General features: G+C 38.0%; 2 protein-coding genes across 2 annotated transcripts; both read left to right on the top strand.

The window, feature by feature from the left end:
• Positions 1-301: 301 nt before the first annotated feature.
• Positions 302-4,388, top strand: LOC119733012 (E3 ubiquitin-protein ligase TRIM71-like). Its single transcript, XM_038206593.1, has 2 exons — positions 302-1,604; positions 2,335-4,388. Exons 1-2 carry the CDS (start codon positions 302-304, stop codon positions 2,955-2,957), a joined length of 1,926 nt encoding a protein of 641 aa, XP_038062521.1. The 3' UTR covers positions 2,958-4,388.
• Positions 4,389-6,227: 1,839 nt separating this feature from the next.
• On the top strand, positions 6,228-10,642 carry LOC119733209 (tripartite motif-containing protein 3-like). Its single transcript, XM_038206796.1, has 3 exons — positions 6,228-6,333; positions 7,784-9,086; positions 9,822-10,642. The coding sequence occupies exons 2-3, from the start codon at positions 7,790-7,792 to the stop codon at positions 10,442-10,444; spliced, it is 1,920 nt and encodes a 639-aa protein (XP_038062724.1). The 5' UTR covers positions 6,228-6,333; positions 7,784-7,789; the 3' UTR covers positions 10,445-10,642.
• Positions 10,643-14,171: the final 3,529 nt, after the last annotated feature.

A 14,171-nucleotide genomic window follows, 5' to 3' on the forward strand; every position in this document is an offset into this window, starting at 1 on the left:
TCACTACCTTACCGCATTAACCCACGTCTAAAAATGCCAAGGAAGCATCACAGGTAAAATAAAAGTTGTGATATTTTTAAGAGGATGTGCAGTTATGGATATTGGGTGTGATTTGGACTTTTTAATTCACATCTTGAGAGTCCTGTATCTGGCGATTCGTTTCAAATACAAAGCACATCCTGCCAATTACTATTGGTCCCTACCCATATGAGAAGACATGTGAATGATAAAGTCATGATACATTTTTATCATTCTTATTTTTTTAACAAAATACGTTTCTTTTCACATTTATTAGACCAAAATGGCGACCGGACCTGCAGTAAGTTCAGCTCTAGAGACGATCAGCAGACATCATCTTGAGTGCTGCATCTGTCAAGAGAGATACCAACAGCCCAAGATATTAGAATGCCTGCATAGCTTTTGTGAGCAATGTCTGCTGAAATACTGCAGCACGAAGCACGAGGGCTCTACAGCGATTCCTTGCCCCGTGTGTCGGCAGGAGACAAAGCTTCCTGAGGTTAGGGTGCAGGGTCTGAAAACCAACTTTTATTTGAATGGTCTGGTTGAGGAGTTTGAACTTCAGGAGAAGGTGGTGTGTTCTGGCAGCAAGCAGCTGCTGTGTGAAGTCTGTGAGGAAGAAAGTGAGGCAACGGATCACTGCATGGACTGCTGCAAAAATATGTGCTCCAAATGTACAAAATTTCACATGAAGTTTGCTCAGTTATCAGTTCACGTTATAAGTAGCTTAGATGACATTCGTAAGGGTAAGGCTTCATCTTATCAAATCAAATCAAAGCATCAACAAATTTCAAAATGTCCAATCCATGTGGGCGAAGTGACAAGGTTCTTCTGCAAGACCTGTGAAACACTGATCTGCCGAGATTGTACCGTCATCGACCACTGTAAGCCAGAACACTCGTACATCGACAGAAATCTGGCCACATCGACGTACAAGCAATCGTTGGCTGAACTGGTTTCTCCACTAGAAAAATCAATGACGGAGCTCGAAAGGTCACGAGAGAAAGTCTCAAAAATGAAAGAAGATTTAGATGTCACAGTTCAGAGAGTCATGACAGAAGTGCAAGATAGAGCAGCTGAGATACGAGCAGAGGTAACGGCTCAAGAAAATCGCATACTTAATGACATCAAAAACATCCGAACAGATCGCGAACAAAAACTGGACGAATGTGAGAAAACTATGGGCTTGGCAGCGGAGAGATTTCAGTTTTCACTAGACACAGCTAGAGAGGTGACAAGGACTGCATCAGAGAGTGACTTTCTCTCACTCTATGCAACAATCAGCAAAGACTTGAAATTGTTGGCAGGTCAGAGTATGCCTAGAGTTGACAACAGGCTTGCATTTCTGAAGTTCAAGCAAAGTCAGGGTGTTGGTGGCATCAGTCTGGGTGAGGTGGTGACGGAAGGCAAATGGGAACTGTGTCGGGAGTTTGGTAGAGAGGGAAGAGGTCCAGGAGAGTTCCATGGGGCTTGGGACATTACTGCTCGTCAACCTGATGAGATTGCAGTGACTGACTTCCTCAATAACCGCGTTGTTATCTGCAGCATCGATGGCAACCAGAAAAGCACGATCCCGATGCAAGGACGTAAGTTTTAATTACCGTGCATTGCAATCTTTCAAATTATGCACACATACATTTCTTTCCCCGTCATTATCTGTTTTTAATTTACCTTAATGAGATCTGATGAAACTAAATCACAGTTAATTTCATGCGAAACATGTTTTAATGAATACCTTGGTTTTCATAACATGGAGATTTTTAAATATAAATGCATCGTTCATGTCAAAAATCAAATTTCCTTGCTATATTGTTAATAAATTGAACAAACTCTACTGTAAATTTAACCTCATGTTTGATATTGGGGTTTTGCCCTGTCCCCACTCATTTTTAATTAGTTTGCTCTTGTTTTTTTCATGAAATTTGGTTGCTCGTTTCATGACATTTTTTTAAAGGGATGAAAGTTCAAGGAAAATCCATTTAAAATAAAAGAAATATCAGTTTTCCTAATTCACTGGTTCACCGGTTAATTTCTCAACTGTTGTCAGAAGTCTTTTAGTTTTTTTCCTATTATCCCACTGAAAGATACAACAGGCAATTATCGAAAGGCTTAAACATCAATATGTACAGGATACCTTAAGACACAGTGATATCCCTAACATGTACACGTACAAATGTAAATGTATATTTGACAATGTATATTTTTTGGCCAGGGACACATTAATAATCACTCCAATTCATTTTTGATATTTTTATAAATTGCAATTCAGATTGAAATTGACCACTATTGTTTGTTTTTACATCGTGCCCCCTACAGGTCCACGTGGCATCGCAGCTACACGCAGCGACAATCGTTTGGTGGTTGTTGAGGTAGGCGCATCCCATGTGAAGGTGTACAACAGCGACAACACGCTGGCATACAAATTCCCAACGGTGCCGCCGAGTGAGGTCGTTAAGACCACGGTTGACCTCCAGAGCGTAGCTGTCAAGAATGATGGTACCATTGCAGTGGGAGATGTGGCGAGGATGGTATTGACAGTGCACAGCCCCACTGATGGTGAGCTCCTTCATACCATACCAGTCAAGATTAAACCTCATTTTCTGGCTTTTGACAGCAATGATCGAGCGATAATAAGTGACTATGAATCACAGACAGTGGATATTGCCGGTGGCAATGGTACTACAAAACGCACCATCAAACCCACCATCAATGGTCAACCAGTACGTTACTGCTTCAGTGTATGCACTGATAGCTCAGGTATCTATGTTGCAATGCATAATGGTGGCAACACGGGTCATATCCACCACTATGACTCTCAAGGTGGTTTCCTCCAGTGCATTGCACAGGGTCTGCACTACCCGCGGGGTATCACATTCTCATCTGATGGGCAGCTGGCAGTGGCTGACTACTCCTCAGTCAAAATGTATCACCAGGTGTGATACAACATTGTAATCAGTCATGTCAATTTCGCATCATTTGAGGCATGTTGATAGAAAAAGTAAAGAGCGGTCCTATCACAACAATGAATTAAAAGTTTTAGAATATTGATACATCACGTATTATACAAAAAAACGTGTACGGTATTGGATTGCATGTGTTACCTTTATTATTTTGACTTTCTGATCAATCGGTCGATTTTGTCCACAAAAGTGGGCGGTTGTCTTAACTTCATCAGGTATAATTATAATGAGTCACCTTTGCAGTTCATTCAAAAGAAAAAAAGATAAGATAAAAAAGTTTACATTAAATCAATCCGGTGATAATTTTGAAAAAGCTTTATGAATCAAATTGAAGAAGAAAAACTCTAAAAGCAAATAAGGTTTTTAATTCATGTATATTAACATGCATCCTCAGCTCAAGTACTGTAAGGATAAACAAAGTAAAACGCTATTCAAGAGAAAACTTGAAATACCACGATTACAGTTTTGTTTCAATATCAATTTTTCTGATACGTTAGATGTATTTCGTTTTTCAACAAACAACACACTGGTTCTGACAACTGAGGGTGTCAATGTGATATGAATACAAATTGTAGCCCATTGGCAAAATTATGTATGTGCACAATATACGCTCATTGACCAACTGTGAGAGACTATTTAAACAATGAAACTCCAGAAAGACAACAACAAAAATGAATTCGGCCCGAAAGCCTAGCAGGCCTATATCGCAATAGTTCTGGCAAACTTTCATCTTACAACAGCAGATAGAAGCCTTTGCCAAGAAATTGCGTCACTTGTACAGCTAAGCTTGATCGTTCTGGTACAAAACATAATTTTAATTTATATTCAGCCCGCCTGTAAATACGCAGTTTAAGAAACATAATCATCCTATGCTGATTTTGACTTCGCTTATTTCAAAACAAGGTTTTATTAGTTGGTTTCAGTTGCCTCAATGGGTTGAGTTATGTAGAGAAATTGAAATTCGAGAAGAAAGTGAAATAAAAAAAAATCATTCCATGGAAACAAATGCAGTGATTATTACAACTCATGATGTTAATCATGTGAGCTAGCTCCTATGAAAAGAAACATTGTTTTGTTTCTTTAATTAAAACCAGCATAACCTTCAGGTTATTATGTACTGTAAAGAAGTCACGAGAAATGTTTGATGTTATAACTGACACAACTGGCTTCAAAATACCAGTACGCGAATGCAATATAGACTTTGCCCAAACAGAAGGAGTCACACAAGCCTGACACAAGAAGATACTAATAAATACCCTTGAGTGCCAATTGAACGAAGTCCAAAAGATCGACCGCGCACTCGAGTACCGTACACTCGTCTACAATGCACTACACTATACTTGTTTGTCTGTATATTTTGGCTAAAAAAACTTGTATATTTTCAATAAAGTGGGAATTTCTTCAACCTAATCAATGATGTGCTATTACTTTGAAGTTTTGTTCAAATTTTTAAGTGACTTAAAGGAGATAGGTGTTACACATTTAGCAGACACCACTCTAATTGTTTGGATATTTTTTAATGACACTTATTATTTCGATTCCTAATTAAATAGTCCTGTTATTGAGACTGTATTGGAATTTGGGGGATAATAATTAACAAGAAAGATGTAGTAACTTCAGGTGATTCAGGCGGGTATATTTTGCAGGACTCGAGTCAGTTTATTTGTTTATTTTTTTGTTTGACTCGTGAGTGGCATCAGACTCGTTATACCTTTTGGACTCGGTTTGAGTCAGACTCGGCTAGTGACTGATTCGAACTATGTTCAACTCGAATCGAGTCCATTTCCAAAAACAAAAAGTGTTGAAACGTGAGGGAAAAGTAAAATGAATTTGTTAATGTACTTTTTTACCTTTTTTTTCATATTCTAATGGAAACGGCCCCTTTGAATGGTGTGGAATAATAATGTACATAATTTGCAATTGTTAGTGTGAATCACCTCTAAATCTCCATCCACATCGGTTAATGCCGTAGAAGTAGCAACCTAAAGCTGCAAACAATCTGAATGATGACAAGACATCCAAATTATACACAATAATCAAAACTACAAAGTGTATTTTGTCCATGAGCTTTAATCCAAGTGAGTTCATCATATACAGCCACTTGCCAGATGGTCAGTCTCATCAGAGCTCTGCAAACAGTGAATTGAATAAAAGTCAGAAGCAACTGCATGGTTTCATGGGGATATCACTTTTTTGCCTGTGATCGCAAATAGACTTTTCACAAAGAATGACTTGAGAATAAAACTTAAAATAATATGAGCAATGCATGTTTTCCGACATATATCGGGTAAGATGCAGCATTTAATGCAGTTTAGAATTGATAAAAAAAAAAAAAAAGGAAAAGGGGCTTAGATATCCCGTTTCAGGCAATGAACGCGGGTTATTTTTTTAAGAAAGATGAAAAAAAAATGATATCGCCCTTAGATCGGGAATCAGTCTCACTTGGACATCCTCAAGTGTGTTTTTTTTCAAAGGCCGTAGGTACTTTTGAATCTTTCCCCCCCCCCCTCCATCCCCACACCCCTCCCCCCCCCCCCCTCAAAAAACAATGAATGCATGGAGACATTTTGTTTTAAAAATACAAAAAAAAATGGAAAATGGAAATTAAAAAAGTATATACATATCTAAATAAAGAAGTTTTTTTAATGAGGTGGGGAAATGAGGAGTGCACTGCTAAACAAAATGGCCATCCCTTGTTTTTGCTAAACAAGGAAACACAATAATCCGTTCAAATTACCCCCCCCCCCCCCAACGGTAACAAAGGGAGAGTTTGGGCAGACAACTTGAAAAAGACATTCGAATGCACTGCGATGGCGCTTGATGACGCCCTCGGTATTATTCCTTAATTGATTTTAGATTCAGTTTTTGACATAAACCACTATAGTCTAACGACTTGCCATCAAGTCTAAGTCAGAGCCTAGTAAAATATTCGAACAGCTGATCACGAACATCTACTTAACTTGTACCATATAGGCCGAGTTCGGGCGGTCTGTTCTTGACACGGGTATTTTGTTCGTGCATGGAGCTATATTAACTCCATGGTGCGAGCGAAACCCAGACAGGTATCCTGTTCCGAGTGCAGTATTCGTGGGTCGTGTACGTGTTCTCGCCGTTCGGTCGCAAGAACAATACGACCCGTGTCAAGACTAGGCTGCCCCAACTCGGCCATTGACCTACATCCAGAGCGCGCGCAGGAAAAATTGCCGTGCTGTCCCTTGGAGGCGCTCTTCATATTACATTTCATGGTGACTTCCACTTCCGCGTTGATTGCTTCGAGCACGAAGATTTGCTTCTTTCGACTCAACAGAAACATCATTTTAGTTTTTACCATCCAAACAGGGAACGTCGGATAAATGTGAGCACAGTAATCTTTGTCTTCCTTAAATCCTGGAGAAGCATTTTGTTGTAAAATTCTGATGTGTCATTTTTTGCGTGTCTGTATACGTTTGGCCTTTGGGATCGGGAATCCTAAATAGGCCTACATTTTTTTTAATGATATTGATACATGTACAAACATGACAAATGAACATGTGCATGTATAACGTACATGTAGGCATACATGTTCTACGTGTACTCGTTATATGGCTGTAAATATATATAGAATAATGGCATTGCTCGATGCAAAGGACTATGGATTTTAACATGTTTTAAAAACGAATGACACTGACAGCTTGTAAAACAATATAATTATAAACGTAGATGGAAATAAAACGATAAAGAGGAACCATGTCATGTTTACCCAGAAAATATAATCATGATAATGGGAAAGAATGGAGTATCCATCTGTTCATGATTATTATTGATAGTTACAAATCTATGAGACGACTCTGCATAAGGACCAACAAAAGTGCTAATTTCAACCTTGTTAAGGACCTTTTTATGAAAACAATATATGGTAATTATGAAATAAGGTCGCGTCTTCTTTTGGCAGTATTGCTGACCTATATGGTATAACTATAACTTTATTCATGTCTATACACATGTTGTGAAGTTGACCCCATAAACATGTCTATACTGGCCACTTTTCTATATTGAGTCACGCACCAATTGCGATTGTGCTACATTTGTACATTTCCTACAATGATGTGTTTCCTGAATTTCAAATTTAGACTGTTTTCCAATTGATATCTGCTATGAAATATACCTAGTGCACAAAATACACAAAATAATCATAAGGTCAATGGTGCATAGGCCTATACTAGTTACACTCCAAACTTCCCTTGAATATATTACATGTACATGATGTACGGATTTCGATTTTCCTGGTTATGCACAAGCATATAGGCCTGTATAGCAGTCCTTCGAAAGTGAATTTCCTTTTCAGGAGATCTTAGCATGCACGCCTATTGCTGTGTGGCTCTAAATACAAAGGAAGTCCAGGAGAAAAAATATTCATGGGCCGGGCCACTATGGAGCATCTTACAACTAAATTTGCACATTTAGTGATGTTTTGCATTCAGAAATTTGACATAATGATAAAGTGCAATATTAGTTGATAAAGTCACTTTCAGATTTCTGCCTTCCCGGATTAACCAACAATATCACAAATCCAAGGAAGCATCACAGATAAAATAAAATATGTGATGTTTTGAAGAGGAGGTGCAGTTTATGGATAAGGATATGATTTTGCACTTGTTTCTTTTAATTCACATCTTGAGAGCCCTGCACACATCGATTCATTTCAAATGCAAAAACACATCCTGTCAATTACTAGTGGTCCCTACCCATAAAGGGAAACATACGAGTGATACATTTTTATCACTGTTATGTTTTAAATAAAATATAGTTTTCTTCACATTTATTAGACAGAAATGGCAACTGGACCTGCAGTAAGTTCAGCACTAGAGTCGATCAGCAGACATCATCTTGAGTGCAGCATATGCCAGGAGAGATACCAACAGCCCAAGATACTGGAATGTCTGCATAGCTTCTGTGAGCAATGTCTGCTGAAATACTGCAGCAAGAAGCATAAGGAAGCTGCAGAAATTCCTTGCCCTGTGTGTCGGCAAGAGACGAAGCTTCCTGAGGTTGGGGTGCAGGGTCTGAAAACAAACTTTCATTTGATTGGTCTGGTGGAGGAATTGGAACTGCAGGAAAAGTTGGTGTGTTCGGGTGACACAAAGCTGCTCTGCGAGACATGTGATGATGGCAATGAGGCAACACATCGGTGTCTGGATTGTTCACTTAATATCTGCTCACGATGTTATAGTTCACACAAACGAATTCCTGTAACATCAAACCACGTAATAGCTACTTTGGACGACGTTCGTGAAGGAACGGTGAAAGTAACGAAGGAGAACCAAAAGCCAAATTCAAAATGTCCGAAACATAAAGGCGAAGTGACACGATTCTTTTGCACAACGTGTCAAGTGTTGATCTGCCGGGATTGCACGGTCATAAACCACTGCAAACCAGAACATTCGTATGTTGAGAGTGATGAAGCCACATCGAAGTACAAGCAGTCATTGGCTGAACTGTTTTCTCCACTTGAAAACTCAATGACGGAACTCCAGAAGTCACGAGAGAACGTTTCAAAGATAAAAGAAGATTTGGGTGTCACAGTTAAGAGGGTCATGACAGAAGTGCAGGACAGAGCAGCTGAGATACGAGCAGAGGTAACGGCTCAAGAAAATCGCATCCTTGACGACATTAAAATCATTCAAACAGATCGTGAACAAAAACTCAACGAATATGAGAAAACTATGGGCTTGGCAGTGGAGAGATGTCAGCATTCACTAGACACAGCTAGAGAGGTGACAAGGACTGCATCGGATAGTGACTTTCTCTCACTCTATGCCACAATCAGTAAAGATTTGAAATTGTTGGCAGATCAGAGAATGCCTACAGTTGGCAACAGGCTTGCATTTCTGAAGTTCAAGCCGAGTGAGGGTGTTGGTGGCATCAGTCTGGGTGAGGTGGTGGCGGAAGGCAAATGGGAGCTGTGTCGGGAGTTTGGTAGAAAGGGAAGTGGTCTAGGAGAGTTTAATGGGGCTTGGGACATTGCTGCTCGTAAACCTGATGAGATTGCAGTGACTGACTACTGGAACAACCGAGTTGTGATCTGCAGCATCGATGGCAACCAGAAAAGCACGATCCCGATGCAAGGACGTAAGTTTTTATAACCGTGCATTGCAATCTCTCAAATTATACACGCGTACATGTATTTCTTTCCCCATCATTATCTGTTTTTAATTTACCTCAAGAAATCTGATCGAACTAAATCACAGTAAATTTCATGCGAAACATGTTTTAGTGAATACCTTGGTTTTCTTAACATGGAGATTTTTAAATATTTATACATCGTCCATGTCAAACATTAAATTTCCTTGCTATTTTTTTCAGAAATTGAACAAACACTACTGTAAATTAAACCTCATGTTTGATATTGGGTTTTTGCCCCGTCCGCACGCATTTTTAATTAGTTTGCTCTTGTTTTTTTTCATGAAATTTGTTTGCTCGTTTCATGGCATTTTTTCAAAGGATGAAAGCTAAAGAAAAATCCATTTAAAATGAAAGAAGTATAAGTTTTCCTGATACACTGGTTCACTGGTTAATTTCTCAACTGTTGTCAGGAGTCCGAAAGATACAAAAGGCAATTATCAAAAGGCTTAAACATCAAAATGTACAGGATAATAATAATAATAATAAAGAACATTTATACCTTAAGACACAGTGATATCCCTAGCATGTACACGTACAAATGTAAATGTATATTTGACAATGTATATTTTTTGGCCAGGGACACATTAATTATCACTCCGATTCATTTTTGATATTTTTATAAATTGCAATTCAGATTGAAATTGACCATTTTTGCTTGTTTTTACATCGTGCCCCCTACAGGTCCACTCGGCATCTCAGCTACACGCAGCGACAATCGTTTGGTGGTTGTTGAGGAAGGCGCATCCCATGTGAAGGTGTTCAACAGCGACAACACGCTGGCATACAAGTTCCCAACGGTGCCGCCGAGTGAGGTTGGTAAGACCACGGTTAACCTCCAGAGCGTAGCTGTCAAGAATGATGGTACCATTGCAGTGGGAGATGTGGCGAGGATGGTATTGACAGTGCACAGCCCCACTGATGGTGAGCTCCTTCATACCATACCAGTCAAGATTAAACCTTATTTTCTAGCTTTTGACAGCAATGATCGGGTTATAATAAGTGACTTTTCATCACAGACAGTGGATATTGCCGGTGGCAATGGTACTACAAAACGCACCATCAAACCCACCATCAATGGTCAACCAGTACGTAACTGCTTCGGTGTATGCACTGATAGCTCAGGTATCTATGTTGCAATGCATAATGGTGGCAACACGGGTCATATCCACCACTATGACCCTCAAGGTGGCTTCCTCCAGTGCATCGCACAGGGTCTGTACATCCCCCGGGGTATCACATTCTCATCTGATGGGCAGCTGGCAGTGGCTGACTACAACTCAGTCAAAATGTATCACCACGTGTAATACAACATTGTAATCAGTCATGTCAATTTCGCATCATTTGAGGCATGTTGATAGAAAAAGTAAAGAGCGGTCCTATCACAACAATGAATTAAAAGTTTTAGAATATTGATACATCACGTATCATACAAAAAACGTGTACGGTATTGGACTGCATGTGTTACCTGTATCATTTTGACTTGCTGATCAATCGGTCAATTTTGTCCACAAAAAGTGGGCGGTTGTCTTAATTTCGTCAAGTATAATTATAATGAGTCATCCTTTTCAGTTCATTCAAAAGAAAAAAGGATAAGATAAAAAAGTTTACATTGAATCAATCCGGTGATAATTTTGAAAAAGCTTTAGGAATCAAATTGAAGAAGAAAAACTCTAAAAGCAAATACGGTTTTTCATTCATGTATATTAACATTCATCCTCAGCTCAAGTACTGTAAGGATAAACAAATTAAAACGCTATTCGAAAGAAAACTTGAGATAACACGATTACAGTTTTGTTTCAATATCAGTTTCTCTCATACGTTAGATGTATTTCGTTTTTCAACAAACAACATACTGGTTCTGACAACTGAGGGTGTCAATGTGATATGAATACAAATCGTAGCCCATTGGCAAAATTATGTGCACAATAGACGCTCATTGACCAACTGTGAGAGACTAAATAAACAATGAAACTCCAGAATGACAACAACAAAAATGAATTCGGCCCGAAAGCATAGCAGGCCTACACCACAATAGTTCTGGCAAACGTTCATCTTACAACAGCAGATCGAAGCCTTTGCCTGGAAATTGCGACACTTGTAGAGCTAAGCTTGATCGTTCTGTTAAAAACATATTGTAATTTATATTTAACCCGCCTGTAAATACGCAGTTTAAGAAATATAATCATCCTATGCTGATTTTGACTTCGCTTATTTCAAAACAAGGTTTTATTAGTTGGTTTCAGTTGCCTCAATGGGTTGAGCTATGTAGAGAAATTGAAATTCGGGAAGAAAGTGGAATAAAAAAAAACATTCCATGGAAAACAAATGCAGTGATTATTACAATTCATGATGTTAATCATGTGAGCTAGCTCCTATGAAACGAAACATTGTTTTGTTTCTTTAATTAAAACCAGCATAACCTTCAGGTTATTATGTACTGTATAGAAGTCACGAGAAATGTTTGATGTAATAACTGACAGTTCAATTATATATTTAGAATTTTCTCGACATCTACGATTATATGTTGTGAGTACATTTTAGATTACATGCTACTCAGTTTGTAAATATTGAATACTGAAAACGAGAAGGCCTGATTTGTTACAGGGTTCCAATTAAACCCACGTGATGGGTTATTGACCAATAGGAATGTATAAGCTTTCCTAAGGATTTAATGACAAGGATTAGCTTTCAATTAAAAAGAAAAAAACAGTGTTGGTTAATTTTTAACTCAATGATCAAGATACATGCATAGCCTACATTTCTTTCAACTGTCAAAAAAAAAATTGACACAGTTTCCCAAAAATCTCGAGATAATTTAAAAACTGTATAAATATTTCAAGTAGAGTCAAATTCAAAATTAAGTTTGATTGTTCTGTCTAAGACATTTCGTTTAATTGCTGTTAGCCTGCCTGTAAATACACAATTTCTCGAAATGTGATCATTCTCTGTTGATTTGACTTAGCTCATTTCAAAACTTAGTTTTATTAGTTGATTTCAGCTGCTTCAATGAATGGGTTGGTATATTTTAAGAAACTTGATCAAAAACATTACATGTAAACAAATCATGTGATAATTACGACTCATGATAATCATATAGACATGATAGACGAATCCTGAAGTGACCAAAAAACAGCTTAGGGAAGTTTTAGCTCTTGTTTTCATATTTGCATTGTCACTAACATGCACGTAACACTCGAGTTATCATGAACAGAAGTTTCGAGAATTGTTGTATCTTTTAACCAAAAGTCCAATACATTAATGTATATTCTCGACATCATCGATATGTTTTGAGAAGATTTTAGTTCATATAGATTTCATGAGATAAAGTATGTAAATAGTGAATACTGAAATATACGTAAGATGCTAACCTGATTTTTTTACAAAGGGTTAAATTCAAGCAACGTGATCGGTTCTTGGCCAATAGGAATGTTTTCACTGTCCTAGCTAGGTATTTCATGACAAAGTTCCTGATTGGAAAGAAAAACAGTGTTTTAGAACAATTAAATGCTACAGCTATAGCTTATTAAACTGTGGTGCATGTTTTGTATGCAGGCTTGTACTTTGCATTTGTGTATGTGTAAGGCCGATACACAGGGCTTCACGATACCAGTACGCGAATGCAATTGACTTTGTGCAAACAGAAGGAGTCACACAAGCCTGACACGGGAAGATACTAATAAATACCCTTGAGTGCCAATTGAACGAAGTCCAAAAGATCGACCGCGCACTCGAGTACCGTACACTCGTCTACAATGCACTACACTGTACTTGTTTGTCTGTATATTGCCCAAAAAACTTGTTTATTTTCAATAAAGCGGGGATTTCTTCAAACTAATCAGTGATGTGCTAACTGTATGTTTTGTTCAACTTTTTAAATGACTTACAGGAGGTAGGCGTTACTCATTTAGCAGACAACACTCTAATTGTTTGGACATTTTTCAATGACCCTTAACATTTCGATTCCTTATTAAATAGTCCTGTTATTGACACTTGTATTTGAATTTGATCGGAGAGTTTTTAAATGGCAAAGAAGCGTTTTTTTATCTAATTGAATTTATTTGGTGTATTTTTTGGCAATACAGATTTATTCAATTTAAAATGGGGAGTGGGAGGAAAAGTTGTCCCATAATAGGTTTATGAGTAATTATTCAGCAAACGTAATTTGAATTATCACCCCCCCCCCCCTCCTTCAGGTGATTCAGGCGGGTATATTTTGGAGGACTCGAGTCAGTTTATTTGTTTATTTTTGTTTGACTCGTGACTGGCATCAGACTCGTTACCTTTTGAACTCGGTTTGACTCAGACTCGGCTAGTGACTGAATCGGACAATGTTCAACTGGAATCAAGTCCATTTCCAAAACAAAAACGTGTTGAAACGTGAGGGAAAAGTTGAATGAATTTGTTAATGTACTTTTTTACATTTTTTTTCATATTCGAATGGAAACGGCCCCTTTGAATGGTGTGGAATAATAATGTACATAATTTGCAATTGTGAGTGTGAATCACCTCTAAATCTCCATCCACATCGGTTAATGCCGTAGAAGTAGCAACATAAAGCTGCAAACAATCTGAATGATGACGAGGCATCCAAATTCTACACAATAATCAAAACTACAAAGTGTATTTTGTCCGTGAGCTTTAATCCAAGTGAGTTCATCATATACAGCCACTTGCCAGATGGTCAGTCTCATCAGAGCTCTGCAAACAGTGAATTGAATAAAAGTCAAAAGTCAAAAAATGGGGATATCACTATTTTGTGATCGCAAATAGACTTTTCATAAAGAATGACTTGAGAATAAAACTTAAAATCATATGAGAAATGCATGTTTTCCGACATATATTGAGTAAGATGCAGCATTTAATACAGTTTAGAATTTATTTTAAAAAAAAATTTACAAAAAAGTAAAAGGGGCTTAGATATCCCGTTTCAGGCAATGAACGCGGGTTATTTTTTTAAAGAAAAATGAAGAAAAATGATACCGTCCTTAAATCGGGAATCAGTCTCATTTGGACATCCTCAAGTGTTTGTTT

Source organism: Patiria miniata, unplaced genomic scaffold (assembly GCF_015706575.1).
Source record: "Patiria miniata isolate m_02_andy unplaced genomic scaffold, ASM1570657v1 HiC_scaffold_25, whole genome shotgun sequence".
Lineage (NCBI taxonomy): Eukaryota > Metazoa > Echinodermata > Asteroidea > Valvatida > Asterinidae > Patiria > Patiria miniata.

Excerpts from the sequence above, each read along its gene's own strand:
- LOC119733209 (XM_038206796.1), top strand. The coding sequence starts at position 7,790 with ATGGCAACTGGACCTGCAGTAAGTTCAGCACTAGAGTCGATCAGCAGA. Across the intron at positions 9,087-9,821 it reads CACGATCCCGATGCAAGGAC|GTCCACTCGGCATCTCAGCT; the intron begins GTAAGTTTTTAT and ends TGCCCCCTACAG.
- LOC119733012 (XM_038206593.1), top strand. The coding sequence starts at position 302 with ATGGCGACCGGACCTGCAGTAAGTTCAGCTCTAGAGACGATCAGCAGA. Across the intron at positions 1,605-2,334 it reads CACGATCCCGATGCAAGGAC|GTCCACGTGGCATCGCAGCT; the intron begins GTAAGTTTTAAT and ends TGCCCCCTACAG.